The following is a 13,819-nucleotide window of genomic DNA, read 5'->3' as shown; positions in this document are numbered from 1 at the left end:
TTAAGAAAATAAATATGTTATATAATCTATTATTGAAATTAACAATTAATATCTCTTTCATTTTTTAGCTTTTATTACATTATAAGAATATCTAGTATTTATGAAAATAATAATAAAATTATTACTTTAAATAAAATTTATTTTAATTAAAAACTATACTTTTAAACACATAACTAATATATAATTAATAATGGAAATATTAATTAAACAAAATTAATAATTAAACGTTGATATTTGAATTCAAACGTGACAAAATAATAATAATAATAATAATAATATAAAAATTAATATTTAGTGTTTATGAAAATTTTGAGATATAATAAAAATTAATTACATATTGATTATTAAATAATAATTTTTTTGCCACTTTTAATTCATATATCAATGTAATTCATAAAGTAACAATTTTTTTATACGTTTCAATTCATATATCAATAATTCAATATACGCTTCAATTCGTATATAAATGTAGTTCATAAAGTAACAATTATTTTTATTATATTTTAATATTTATATAAATGCAAGATATTCTTGTATTGTAATAAAGTTAAGAAGTGAAAAAGATATTAATTGGTAATTTGAGTAATAGATTATACTCCCTCCGTCCCATATATATAATATATTGTCATCTTTGTATTTTCACACAGATTAAGAAAAATGTATTGAGAAATCAAATTTTATATAAACTTCATATTTTATCCCTATTCAATGTATTAAAAAATAATTGCATAATTTTCAAGGTGTAGTTAATAGGGGTATATTAATAAAAAAATGTAAAAAAAATATTACTAAATATGATATATGACTATATATTTGGAACAAACAAAAATGAAAACGTGAAGAATATAATTGGGACGGAGGGAGTATAACTTATTTATTTATCTAATTTAAACATGTAGGAGGAAGTGTAGTAGAGAATTATGATTCAAAAGCCGCACCTCTCGCTCCTACAACTCTAAAAATTGTGTGTGTACTTCTAACTTCTGATGTTCTTGAATTATTATTGTGTGTATAATTTCTTGCGTTAGACTTTATCCACATAGTTGATGTCTCGATCGAAAAAAGTTAAAACATAAAATATTCATGTATGTAAAAATATTCGATAACACAAATCTTATTGGCTAATGCACAAGGGACAAAAAAATACAAATAAAACTAAAAACTAATGACCAAATCCAATAGTGGATTCTGAATTCCAGTATCTTGCTTTCTCAAATCCATTGGTGTAATTCTCATAGTCTTCAATAGTCTGGTCTATCTGTTCTTGAGTATTCATCACAAATGGTCCATATTGCACAACAGGCTCTCCCAATGGCTCACCTCCAACCAAAATGAACCGTAACGATTTCGAGGACTTGTTGTAGGCATCCAAGCCGTCGCCCTGCCCGAGAAGTAGAAGGTGGTGTCCTGGCACGGGCGAAGACCATGGATTTCCAAATACGCCCTCGCCCTCTAGAACGTACACAAACGCGTTCCAAGACGCGGGTATGTGTTGTAGGATACGAGCTCCGGGCTTGAGAGTGAAGTCCAAGTACATTGTAGGGGTCCTGGTGTATATTGGTGACTTAACTCCCAGTGCTTCCCCTGCTATAACTCTAACCTTGACTCCATCCTTTGTGGCTTCTTGAATATCCTCACTGTTCATTTCTTGATACCTTGGCTCTATCCTGTGGGCAAAGTAAACATGATTGGTTTCGAAATACATCAAATCAAATCCGCGTGAATTCGCAAAACAGGGCGACTCACATTTTGTATCCGGAGGAGAGGTTAATCCACAGCTGCAATCCTTTCTGAGTTCCTTGTGACGCAGGCATTTCGGAGTGAACTATTCCCCTCCCCGCGGTCATCCATTGCAAGTCACCGGCTTCAATGGTGCCTTTGTGCCCCTCGAAGTCTTCGTGCGTCACCGCTCCCTGAACGACACATGAATCAAACGTCGTTTTCGCGATTTCTTTCATTCACAAATCACAACAACTAATCACACAAATATTAATTAGCCGGCCATATAGTAGTTTAAAATTTGTTGATGCTTTTCTTAAGATGTTTCAGGCTCTAGGACACATGATGCAGCATGTTTACCTAATTTGTGGACATTTAAAGAAAATAATACAAATTTTATAAGAATTTTTTTTTTATTTTATCCCTTGAATACACCAAGTAGTCCCACCATCAGAATCTGTTAATATTGTATAAACTGCACAAAACAGAGGAGGTTGGTTCAAGTGTAGGCTTTTGTTACCTGAAGCATGTAGGTGACTGTCTCGAATCCTGTAAAATGGTACATAAACAAATCTTAAACACTTGACAGATGGATTACTATGATCGAACTTCGATTTAAACGTCGATATCGAACCTCTGTGCGGGTGATCGGGAAATCCAGCAGGAGAAGACACTGTATTCATTCAAAAACAAAACAAAACAAGCCACATTAACAATCTTGATCTTAACATCCATATTTAATCAAAACACACGGGAAAAATTGAGACAAAACCCACCTGAGAATTCATCCAAAAGAAGAAAAGGGTCGAAATGTTTCAGCTCATATCTGCGGAAAAAAAACAAGAAAAAAGACAACTTTTAAAACAAAACCACCCGCAATATAAAACTGTCCTTTTCAAGGAAACAAAAAATGGGTATCTGTTTTGTTTTTGTTTACCTTCCGATGCTTCTTCTGACAACAGCACCGACGCCTTCTTGTTGGGGCCTGGCCAGGAATTTTCTGGCGACGGGCCGAGGATCCATGACAACGTTTGACATGTCTGTTTCTTGTATTTTTGCTTTTGTCTCTGTGTTTTTTTGTTTTTTTGTGTGTGAAGGTTTCGTGAAATTGAGGTGTGTTTATATAGTGGAAGGGAGAGGGAATCAGGAAACTTGAATCCGTTGATGGTCAAAGGAAAGAAAGTGGGTCCCACTTGCGAGGTTCCTTGTGATCCAGGAACATTTGGCGTCACCATGACGTTATCTGGATGTCATCTTATTACTAACTTTTATAATTTTCAATTTTAATTTAATATTTATTACTACCTAAGTTCTAAATGATTTTCTTTCCAAAAAAATAAAGTATTTTACTGTGTAAAATGTATTTTTTTTGTATGACAGAGAAACAGTTGCCGTTATTTTTAATGTGTAGTAGAAAAATTTTTGGACTAAATATTAATACAAACATAACGTAAATCACGTTTGTCAAATAAATTGCATTGAATAAGTAGTGTACGACATGTTAACATAAAAAAAAAAATGCTCGTAACCTAATCTTTCGTTTAGACACACCAAATGGCATTCTAGCTACTATGCATTTGCTATTATAAGCGATATCATGTATTGAATAAATTGACATTCGAGAGATCTAATTTGTTGCCCAAAGAAAAAATAACCGGAGGAAAAGTTCAAATCATGCAAGTTCCGAATAATGCTAAAGAGATATTCAATGTATCGTACATTGATGTCTACACCAATTATATAATGATATTTTACTATATATGTGAAATTTTGTATTTAATTCATCGTCAAATTACGAAAAATGAAATTTTTATATTGAATTTGTTGTGATATAATGTATAAATATTGATGTACATATAGTATCGTTGAACGTATGTAATGCAAACTTTTCTATCACATTTAGTGTTTCATTTATATATATGATTTATGATGTTCTCTCATCAAATAAGTTTCTCTATCTTTTCATGAATATTTAAAATCTAAAACTTGATCAAATTTTTCCCACCGTCGATTTGTTTAATTTTAGATTTTAATTTACTCCCTTAAAATTTCAAAATTTTGATTTTGATATATACTAAATTTTAGTAGCCAACTATTTTTAGTTGAATTGTGGTTGCGATATCTAACGAGCCAACAATTTTCTATGATATATTAACATTTTTTTTGTTTTATGTTAGTATTTTTTTACGTCATGTTAGCACGTCGAAGAAATGTGACCGAAACCAACCATTAATAATTAAGGGACAAAAAAATTAAAATCAGTGCACCATAATTAAATATTTAATTTAAAACCTAAAAAACGCAAAACCCGAAAATATTTAATTTAAAACCTAAAAAACGCAAAACCGGAAAATGATAGTAAACCAAAACAATTATTTTCTCGTTGTTTAATACATCTAAGTAATTTTCGGCTAGTGGTAGTCATAAAAAAAATTGTACTAGTTGATGTCACAATTAATTGAATTTCAATTGGAAATTAAATGTCCAACATGCTATTAATTAATTAGTGAGTAGAAAAACCCTAAAGTCCAAACCGGCTTTCAAATATTCATGCTCGCGTCTGACTAAGCGCATTGGAGAAGAAATCTTTAGTGTGATGCCATTGTTCAACAAGCATGACGTCATCTCACCAAAATAATTTTAAATCAGATTTATTATTAATAAATTTATGGAAAATCTCATATTTTAATATATTTATATATATTAATGAAGTTTACTTGTCACGAGTATTACGAATGCTATCCTTAAAACATTGTCTTATACTTTTTTTTTTTCTCAACAATAGGCGATTAAATATATTATCCTAAAAGTAGGATACAATTTATCGAGATATATGCACCTGGCCTCCTTCAACCATGCTGACAATTAAATTAAATTTAAGCCCATATTTCCATGAGATCAATTTATCCCAACTATTACTATATTTTATTTATATTTTGTTAAATATATCACTTTCCCAATTCAAAATAATATAGAATTCTTCCAAAAAAAATAAAATAGTTTATATAATTAATAAAGGGTCTTAGCCTAGATGAGATGACCGATATACGTATCACTGCTGCGTCATCCCATTTGTTGTCCATATAATAATTTCGGAGGCTGATTTATAATATATATTTTGTTTCAAGATATTTTTACAAGTTATTATTATTATATTTAGCTTTAATTTTCTATAAAAAAATATTATATATGAAAGAGGTTAATGTGGGGAAAAAAAGGAGTTCCACGAAAAACTAGTCATTAAAAAGATCGTTATCGGATAATATACACATTGGAATATATGAAAACGTGTAGAAATTGTAGACATTCATTCAAATTAACGTGTTGGATTGAGGCATATTTGATGATCTATTGGTTACGAAAGTTTGATGCAATTTAGTTTTATAATTAATAACGATTATCCAATACATATAGCAATGTTTTGGTTTTTTGGTTTACTTATTTGAATTGATTCTTTAAAGATTGTACAAAGGTGGATGAAAAGCAAAATATGAAGTGTTTAATTTTGTATTATTTAAAAAAAAAAATCAAAGATGCTACACAGTAAAATTGAGTGTTCTACCAATGATCTTTTTATCTAATGGTTAAGGGTGAAGCCCCTAGATAAATTGATTTCAGGTTCGATTTTCGCTGATTGCAGATAATTTTTTTAATTTATTTAGATAGATTTAAGTAGTTTTTTGTCCGAGATAAGGAAGTCTCAGGCTTGAGCACCCGTCGGTTCTACGGGTAGTTTTCATTACGTCGTTGTAATTAATTACTTGTAATGTTGTACTTGTACTTTCCAAAAAAAAAAAAGTGTTATGAGAAAATTTGTTTTCCTAACTTATTTATTTATTTTTTTTTTGTAAAATGACAACACTATCGTTAGCTATTATGTGACACGTTGACCAGATCCATATAAAAATAATAATAATATCAGGGAGTTTCTTGTGATCCTTAACATATGTAACATTTACTCTTACAATTATCTAAATTTGAGTATGAACATGATCATCAACAATGCATTTATATAATAATAATAATAATAATAATAATAATAATAATAATAACAATAATAACAAAATAATAATAATAATTTTTATTATAATTATTATTATTATTTATTTTGAATATTTTGTATCGAAAGTCATTTATCTTGTTATAATACATATGAATGATTGAAATTGGAAATTTTCACAAATACACAAAATACGGAAAAAAAATGAAATTAAAAATTATAAAACATAAATATTGTTTAAAAATTAATGCTTATAATAAAATACGATTCAAATTTAATGAATTTTATTCGCAACTCTTTAAAAGTCATATATAAATTAAAATTAACATTTAGAAAAATCTCCAAAAACACTTACAAAAATTGAGGGCAATTGTCGCCATAAGTTTTTTAAGAAATGTCAAAATCATAATTTTAAATCATTAATAAAATTATGCGAGATAAATGTTCTTCAATAAAGGAGAGTTATTGGGTCAGAATTTGTTGAAGTGAATACAATATTATCTGTAAGGAAATTAGGAAATATATATTTATTATTACAAAACCCAAAAAAAAAAAAAAAAAACAAAGGCAGTATACATTGATTATACTAGCAGTTGCATACTACACCCTCAAAAATTTCATATCTTTAATCAAGGGTAATTATACGATGGATATTTGATTGTCATTTTCTTATTTTCACATATATATTATCTTTAATTATTACAATTTTTTTAAAAATATTATTATTAATTATAACAACAATTTTTTTTTTGAAAATACAATTAATTAATTATGAGGGTATGACAAATATTTTTTTTTTGAAGGTAATAGAAAATTCCATACAGCAATGCAACGGGGAGAGTGACACGTGTTGAAAAAATCCAACAAAGAGACATATGTCCACTTCAAATCTATCTTATTTCTGCTAAAAAGACATAAACAATTCCAAAATCATCAAAATCAAAACAGATCAAATAAGTGTTCATGCTCTCTGGCTGTGACTGCTCATGCGATTTGATGAGAAGCTCCGGATGAATTAATGGAGGCTTTGTGGGAAAATTTGTCGGGAACCCACCAACAGGTGGTACCCATTACGGTGTTCGTCGCGGTTCTCTGTTTTTGTTTAGTGATCGGACATTTGCTCGAAGAAAACCGTTGGGTTAATGAATCCATCACCGCCCTTATCATCGTAATGCCTCAAAATTTCTTTCTTTTTGTCGTCTGATTTCGAATGCATTTGTTCTGAACTTATTCGATCTTTTATCTTTCATGTACGAGTGATTTTGAGTTGTTTGATGGATTTGTGCGTGTGTTTTTTTTTTTTGAAAAGGGTTGTGTGACCGGGACAATAATTCTGCTCATAAGTAAAGGGAAGAGTTCACATATTCTGAGATTTGATGAGGAGCTTTTCTTCATCTATCTCCTTCCACCGATTATATTCAATGCTGGGTGAGGATGTGTTTGATCTTCCTGTTTCCCGTGTATTTTTTTTTTTTTGCTAATTTTATAGCTTTTGTTGATCTCTTGCTGTTACAGATTTCAGGTCAAGAAGAAACAGTTCTTCCACAACTTCTTTACCATAATGTTGTTCGGAGTAATTGGAGTTTTCATATCGTCTTTTATCATCATAGCTGGTAATTTCTCGTGCCAGTCCATCTATATCCCTTGGTTTTGGTTTTTTGGGGAATTTCATGAGTTTCTTTTTTTTTTTTTGTGTTTTTTGATTGATATAGGCAGCTATCTCCTATTTCCCAAGTTCGATTTGGACTTGAAACCACGTGACTATCTTGGTTGGTCCCGAATACTGTGATTAAATGATATATTCTCTTACCTTGCCATGTTTTACCTTACCGCCTTTAACTAACATGGTATCTAACTGGTTTCTAAAACTAGCAATCGGAACAATTTTTTCTTCGACGGACACTGTATGCACGCTTCAGGTTAGTTAGCAAACATTCCCAAAAAAGATAGCCAGGTTTCTTGTTTAAGTTCTAGAGATGATATGTGGCATCCTGTTTCAGTTTCTACATCAAGAGGAGACTCCCTTGTTGTACAGCCTGATTTTTGGAGAAGGGGTGGTAAATGATGCAACTTCAGTTGTTCTATTCAATGCAATTCAAAAGCTTGACATCAGTAGAATTGACATATGGACCGTGCTCCAAGTTTTCGTGGACTTCCTGTATTTGTTCTCAACAAGCACTGCTCTGGGAGTTGCTGTGAGTTTTAGAATCTTAAGTTATTGTCGGGATTTAATGAAACTGCGCGGGTTGATTATAAAGTTCCTTTCTCTGTTTACTCTTTCCAAATTAGCGGCCTTTTTCCATCTAGATAACACACAAGCTCAGTTTTTCTTATATTCTTTCAGGCTGGGCTTTTGACTGCAATTGTTCTCAAGGGCTTGTATTTTGGCAGGTAAAAAGCTTTCACTCATTTCTTTTGGTCTAGCACGATGCTACTAGATTGCGTTGGGTAAGAAGCTTTGATATACAAAGTGGAGTTCGAAAAGATGCCTTTGATTGAGTGATGTTTATTTTTGTCCGCAGCCATTCATCTATTCGAGAAATTTCTCTGATGGTTCTAATAGCATATCTTTCATACATGTTGGCAGAGGTAAGTAAATGAACATGTGTCCACCTTTTACTTATATATATGTTTTATTTATTTTCGTCCCTTTGCATCTACGGTAGGCAAAACTAGATTGATAGTGCAGTCGAGGCTTCGATCAAACATCTATTTTCTTTAGGATATTTGGGTTTGTAATGAACTTGAACTTTCACAGTTGTTCATCTGCAACTGTCCCTTACGCTTGTATCCCATCAAATGGTAACTGTGATTTTTCTCTCTTTTCATCTTCGGGTGCTTGAATCTAACAGGCATATTGAGGCATCAACTACAGGAATCTGAATATATATAAAAAAAGTTTGTTACTTTTCATCCAACGCACACTTTACAAATTAATGAATCATAATAAAACTAATGTTCATTGCAAATATTTTCAAGTTTCTACGATTTATTGGGTCAAGAAGATTTCACATTCTCGTTTAATTTTTTTCCTCTTTCTCAACGTTCGAGTTGGCATTATTTTACTAGGATACGAATACCGTTGAAGAGGCACGTGATTTGATTTTTTTTTTCCTCTCACAGCTGTTAAGTCTAAGTGGCATCTTAACTGTCTTCTTCTCCGGGATATTTATGTCACATTATGCATGGCATAATGTGACCGACAGTTCAAGGATCACCACCAAGTAAGCATAAATGTAACATAGCTAAAATTGTTACGATAGATTCACTTTAGCAATCGATATCTTGGTCTTCATATTACACTCGTTTGCAGGCATGTTTTTGCAATGATGTCCTTTATCGCAGAAGCATTCATATTTCTATATGTGGGAACTGATGCCCTGGATATTGAGAAATGGAAAATGAACAAATTGAGGTATAATTCTTATCACAAGAGGAATCCCATAGTCCAGAGCTTGATGTGATTAGTTGAGAAGTGCTTCCCAATTTTTTTAAGTAAAAGTTGAGAAGTGCTTCCTAAAAGCTCTCCCAAACACTACATTATTGTTGGTGCATAACTAGTTGCTCACCGAGTAACCTGATAGTACAGTTGCCCTTTTATTGAGAAAAAGCCATTTTACATGTAATATCGACTATTTCTCAGTCTTCTATAAATTTAAAAACGGCGGATGACATCTTTTAGTTATTTTTCTTCAGCTTGTATTTTAAAATAAGTATGTTTATTAAATATCATATTAAAAAATGTATAACTGCTGCTATTCTTTATTTCGAAAAATCATTTAAACGAGCCACCGATTTCGGCAATCACTTCTCCATCTATACTTGATGGAACTGACTTTTTGCTGAAATGAACTGAATTGTTTGTTTCTACTATATTCTTTACAGTGTTTGGAACTCGATTGGTATGTACAGTAGCGTCATGCTCATGATAATGCTTGGACGTGCTGCTTTTGTGTTTCCTCTTGCCGCGGTATCAAATTGTCTGAACCGATCTCCTACAGGATCGTCATCTTTGCAATTTAAGCACCAGGTTAGCACATTCGAATTGCTCAAGTATTGGGGAGAAGATTGTCATCAACATTAAGTACCACGGCAGAATTAAAATTATCTATATAGACTAGTTCTTCTTGAAATAACTTTCCTTTCTGAGATTCCGAGATTATCTATATAGACTAGTTCTTCTCGAGACAACTTTCTTTTCTGAAATTCCTTCTTCAGAATCGGAGGACGTAATTCTCCGCTGCTCCTTTAAGCCGTACTACTTGCTAACTGTCCGTCCTTCTACTAGATAATAATTTGGTGGGCTGGCCTAATGAGAGGAGCAGTCTCCATTGCTCTGGCCTTCAAACAGGTAAATCGGTACCGAGAGAATTCCTGTTTTCTTGCTTGCATCCACTGTAGAACCTTAACTCGCGGGTGGGTGTTATTCAACTTGAAAATGTCTCATATACCTCGTGATGTCGAAAATGCAGTTTACGCAGATGGGCGTGACGCTGGATCCCGCCCACGCCACATTGGTCACCACAACGATCATCATTGTGCTCTTTAGCACAATTGTGAGTCCAGATTCTTGAAACCTCAAGTGTTACCAACCCTCTACCATTTCTCTGTACAATTTGAACATTTTTTTTAAAAAATTTTATGCAGGTATTTGGCTTTTTAACAAGACCACTTGTAAGTTATCTAGTTCCACATAGTGCGAACATCGATCGCGAATCGAGCGTAAACAAGGAGGATATGATGCTTCCTCTGCTCTCGACCGGAGAATCCGCGAGCTCGAATCTTCTCCGAGCTAAAGAAAGTTTGTCCATGCTAATAGAAAGGCCTGTTTACACCATTCATTCATTCTGGCGGAGATTTGATGATACTTACATGAGACCAATATTTGGGGGGCCTCGAAGCAGTCAGTCCGCATGCTGACCTCAATATTTTGTGGTTAAATGTTTAATTATGTAGACATTGTAGTTCAATGTTACACTTACGTTGCCTCGTTATTGTAAATTAAAATTTTTTCAATAAATCTTGAATTAGTTCAGCTATCTCCTACTAGAATATTACGACATTTTTGTATATATACAAATTATCGAACTTGAAACTTGAAAGATTGACATCAAAATGGAATTTTAAATCGAAGTATGGAAAAGTGCAAGGGGTTCAATCTATATTGAAAATCATATGTAAGGGTGCTTGTGTCAAATTTCATTAAATCTTACTTTTCAAGAAATATACACTACTAATTAACACATTAAAAAAATATAATAAATTTTATATAATATGTTTTGATCAAATTTGTAACTGTTTTCGTTTTTTTATCAGATTTGTAATTGTTTTCGAGAGGAAATGATTTTCGCTTACGTTTTGATAAACCAATTTTATTTATTCAATCAAACATAGTGACACTATTACTAGCTAGTATTTTATTTATAAACACACATCTCAAAATACCCAAAATATACATATTTACAAATAACAGGAAATATGTTTTTTTGTGAAACGGCTCACACGTCGACCGATCAACATGTGTAGTAAAAAAAAGATATTCTTATATAACACGATATTTTTTCATGAGTTGGTCGGATCGGAATATTATGAGTTGGTCCGGTAAAAAATCCGTCCGATCCACATGTGTAGTAAAAAAATGATATTTTTATATAAACACGATATTTTTTCATGAGTTGGTCGGATCAAAATATTATGAGTTGGTCGGGTAGAAAATCCGTCACTCAAAATTGATATGTAAAAGGGTATGTTAGATTGGAATGGAGATCAGTATCACAAACAATTTTGTTTATTATTGACACCACCTTAATAAAAAATATCAAATGACCGGGAAAAGATCTACTTCCATTCAAAGAACCAAAATCTCTCAAAAACTAGTAGAAGTTCCGCCATTCTTGCCTTGGATTTCTCTCCAAAATCAGCATTAATTACAACTTTACAAGTTACCCGTGATTAAATCCATTTTCACCCCCCAAAAAAAATAAAAAAATATATATATTGTTTCATTAATTTCAAGCACATTTAATCGGATCACCACATATTAATTGAAGACTTGTTCCATCGGGATTAATGTTCCACCTCCCTTTCTCCCCTTACCACCATTTTTCATCACTCATGCAAACTCAAAATTAATAATCATTGCAATGCATGCAAGTGTGGTGACATGAACATGAAGCCCTGAATTTTTTTCAGCAGTTCAAATTTCGAATTTGTTTTTTTTGGGGAGATTGGGATCTCAAGGAAACAAAGGAGAAATAATGAGTGTGAATCATCATCATAATCATTCAGAGAGCGAGACGGAGAGAAACAGTAATGCCGGGCATGATCTCGATACGGCGTCCGATTCGGAGTCGGGGATGATCAGCAGGCAGGCTAGTGAAGCTTCTTGCTATGCCACCGAGGATGATGAAGAATTGGCGCTTCATTTAGGCCCCAAGTGGAGTATCAAAGAGCACCTTGAGAAAGACAAGGTTCATTCTATATCATGTACTTATGATCTATTCGATTTACGGTTTCGATTCGCTTTCGGTTTTGTAAGCTTTACCTAAATCTAGGATGATGAGAGCTTGAGAAGGTGGAAAGAACAACTTCTAGGGGGTTTGGATGCTGTTGCTGTTCAAGGTACGTATTATTTTAACCATTTTCCTAATTTGCAAATTTATGTATATATGTTGAAGTGAAATTCACGGCACATCTATGCTACATCCGGTGTTCATCACCCCAATTTCTTCAATTGTTCGCGCAAACATCATGTTAAAAAATATACAAAAGTACTGATGGGATCTACATGTTTTTTTTAAGTGAGATGTTCGCGCCAACATCTGGTGTGTTTTGCGTGATGTTCGCGTGAACATCTGAAAAATACACTTGAGTATAGAATTTCCCACAATTAACTTGTAATAGATTAAGATTTTCTAACTTTATATATCTTAGTTTTTGTAACATTTCAAACATATTGTTTCCATTTAATTAAGTTATGTTTGCACTTTTGCAACAAAAAAAAAAAAAAGGTTTCATACCATACAATAGAATACTTGTCAAATATTGCACATATATATACACGATTCGTGCACAATTGAATGGCATGGTATACATGATTCGTCACGTATAAAACATGTTTAAAATCGCGATTTTGTAGAGAATGAAGAACCAGATGTAAAGATTTTGAGCCTCACAATCGTGTCAGAGGGTAGACCTGATATCGTGCTTTCGATACCGACGAATGGAAACCCGAAAGGATTGTGGTTTACGCTGAAAGAAGGGAGTCGTTACCACCTCAGGTTTTCTGTCAAAGTCAGCAATGACATCGTCTGTGGCTTGAAGTACACTAACACCGTGTGGAAGACTGGAATCAAAGGTTAATTCTAAAGATATTTTAATCGACCCGCTTGTCGTTTTACTCAAAACTATATATAGCTGGTGTAAATATGTTTAATCAGAAGCTAATATATATTATGTGCGCAGTTTACAGCTCGAAACAGATGATGGGGACCTTTAGTCCTCAGTCGGAGGCCTATATCCATGAAATGCCAGAAGAGACGACTCCGGCCGGAATCTTCGCCAGAGGGTCTTATACAGCAAGAACTAAGGTGCTTAATACATATTTTTCTGGACCTTTTGGTGGCGGACCCTTAAATGTTTTTTCTCCTTGTTTTCAGTTCGTTGATGATGATAACAAATGCTATTTGGAGATCAACTACACTTTTGACATCCAAAAAGAATGGCCCTCCAATTAAGCATGCATTTCTCATGGGCGATTGAAGATTCATACTACTGCTAGCCAGCTAGCTGTTACCGCTACTAGTTTTTTTGCCTCTCTCTTTTTGCAATTTTTATTAGCGTGTTGGGAGTTTAAGTATATTTCTAGGTTACATGTTTTAATTAGTTTGATATATTCATATTTATACATTATTAATGACCTATATATATATATAACAATGAATGTACGATAAAATAATCTACAATTACAAACATATATATGCTACCTTATAATTAAGGGCTAATATATGTTAAAATAGGCCAAGATATAATTAATGTACGAATTTATTCTCACGAGTTTGATTTGATCGCGCGTATCAATTATATATATATATATATATA

At 32.5% G+C, this 13,819-nt stretch overlaps 3 protein-coding genes across 3 annotated transcripts; 2 read left to right on the top strand and 1 right to left on the bottom strand.

Annotated features, from left to right (window-relative positions):
* Positions 1-1,098: 1,098 nt before the first annotated feature.
* On the bottom strand, positions 1,099-2,799 carry LOC140891735 (pirin-like protein). Its single transcript, XM_073300356.1, has 6 exons — positions 2,657-2,799; positions 2,496-2,545; positions 2,354-2,392; positions 2,240-2,268; positions 1,747-1,913; positions 1,099-1,667 (listed from the first exon to the last, which is right to left on the bottom strand). Exons 1-6 carry the CDS (start codon positions 2,755-2,757, stop codon positions 1,163-1,165), a joined length of 891 nt encoding a protein of 296 aa, XP_073156457.1. The 5' UTR covers positions 2,758-2,799; the 3' UTR covers positions 1,099-1,162.
* Positions 2,800-6,650: 3,851 nt separating this feature from the next.
* On the top strand, positions 6,651-10,730 carry LOC140887374 (sodium/hydrogen exchanger 4). The gene is made up of 14 exons (XM_073294593.1): positions 6,651-6,887; positions 7,029-7,147; positions 7,235-7,332; positions 7,432-7,488; positions 7,592-7,638; positions 7,720-7,914; positions 8,064-8,110; positions 8,242-8,308; positions 8,843-8,943; positions 9,033-9,134; positions 9,605-9,749; positions 10,008-10,070; positions 10,192-10,275; positions 10,367-10,730. Exons 1-14 carry the CDS (start codon positions 6,738-6,740, stop codon positions 10,637-10,639), a joined length of 1,548 nt encoding a protein of 515 aa, XP_073150694.1. The 5' UTR covers positions 6,651-6,737; the 3' UTR covers positions 10,640-10,730.
* Positions 10,731-11,863: 1,133 nt separating this feature from the next.
* On the top strand, positions 11,864-13,647 carry LOC140892614 (rho GDP-dissociation inhibitor 1-like). Its single transcript, XM_073301558.1, has 5 exons — positions 11,864-12,189; positions 12,274-12,340; positions 12,858-13,076; positions 13,184-13,308; positions 13,378-13,647. The coding sequence occupies exons 1-5, from the start codon at positions 11,977-11,979 to the stop codon at positions 13,453-13,455; spliced, it is 702 nt and encodes a 233-aa protein (XP_073157659.1). The 5' UTR covers positions 11,864-11,976; the 3' UTR covers positions 13,456-13,647.
* The last annotated feature ends 172 nt before the right edge of the window (positions 13,648-13,819 follow it).

This window comes from Henckelia pumila, chromosome 3, assembly GCF_033568475.1.
Source record: "Henckelia pumila isolate YLH828 chromosome 3, ASM3356847v2, whole genome shotgun sequence".
NCBI classification, from domain to species: Eukaryota; Viridiplantae; Streptophyta; class Magnoliopsida; order Lamiales; family Gesneriaceae; genus Henckelia; species Henckelia pumila.
Note: the sequence above shows the minus strand (reverse complement) of the source record. Positions and strands in the feature narration are given on the sequence as shown.

Bases quoted from the DNA above. Each gene is read 5' to 3' on its own strand.
- LOC140891735 (XM_073300356.1), bottom strand. From the start codon at position 2,757: ATGTCAAACGTTGTCATGGATCCTCGGCCCGTCGCCAGAAAATTCCTG. The intron at 2,393-2,495 runs GTGGGTTTTGTC...GAATGAATACAG, and splicing joins TCTTTTGGATGAATTCTCAG to TGTCTTCTCCTGCTGGATTT. The intron at 1,668-1,746 runs GTGAGTCGCCCT...CTTTGCCCACAG, and splicing joins CTCTCCTCCGGATACAAAAT to GATAGAGCCAAGGTATCAAG.
- LOC140887374 (XM_073294593.1), top strand. From the start codon at position 6,738: ATGGAGGCTTTGTGGGAAAATTTGTCGGGAACCCACCAACAGGTGGTA. The intron at 7,489-7,591 runs GTTGGTCCCGAA...TTCTAAAACTAG, and splicing joins GAAACCACGTGACTATCTTG to CAATCGGAACAATTTTTTCT. The intron at 8,944-9,032 runs GTAAGCATAAAT...ACTCGTTTGCAG, and splicing joins AGTTCAAGGATCACCACCAA to GCATGTTTTTGCAATGATGT.
- LOC140892614 (XM_073301558.1), top strand. From the start codon at position 11,977: ATGAGTGTGAATCATCATCATAATCATTCAGAGAGCGAGACGGAGAGA. The intron at 12,341-12,857 runs GTACGTATTATT...GCGATTTTGTAG, and splicing joins GGATGCTGTTGCTGTTCAAG to AGAATGAAGAACCAGATGTA. The intron at 13,309-13,377 runs GTGCTTAATACA...CCTTGTTTTCAG, and splicing joins CTTATACAGCAAGAACTAAG to TTCGTTGATGATGATAACAA.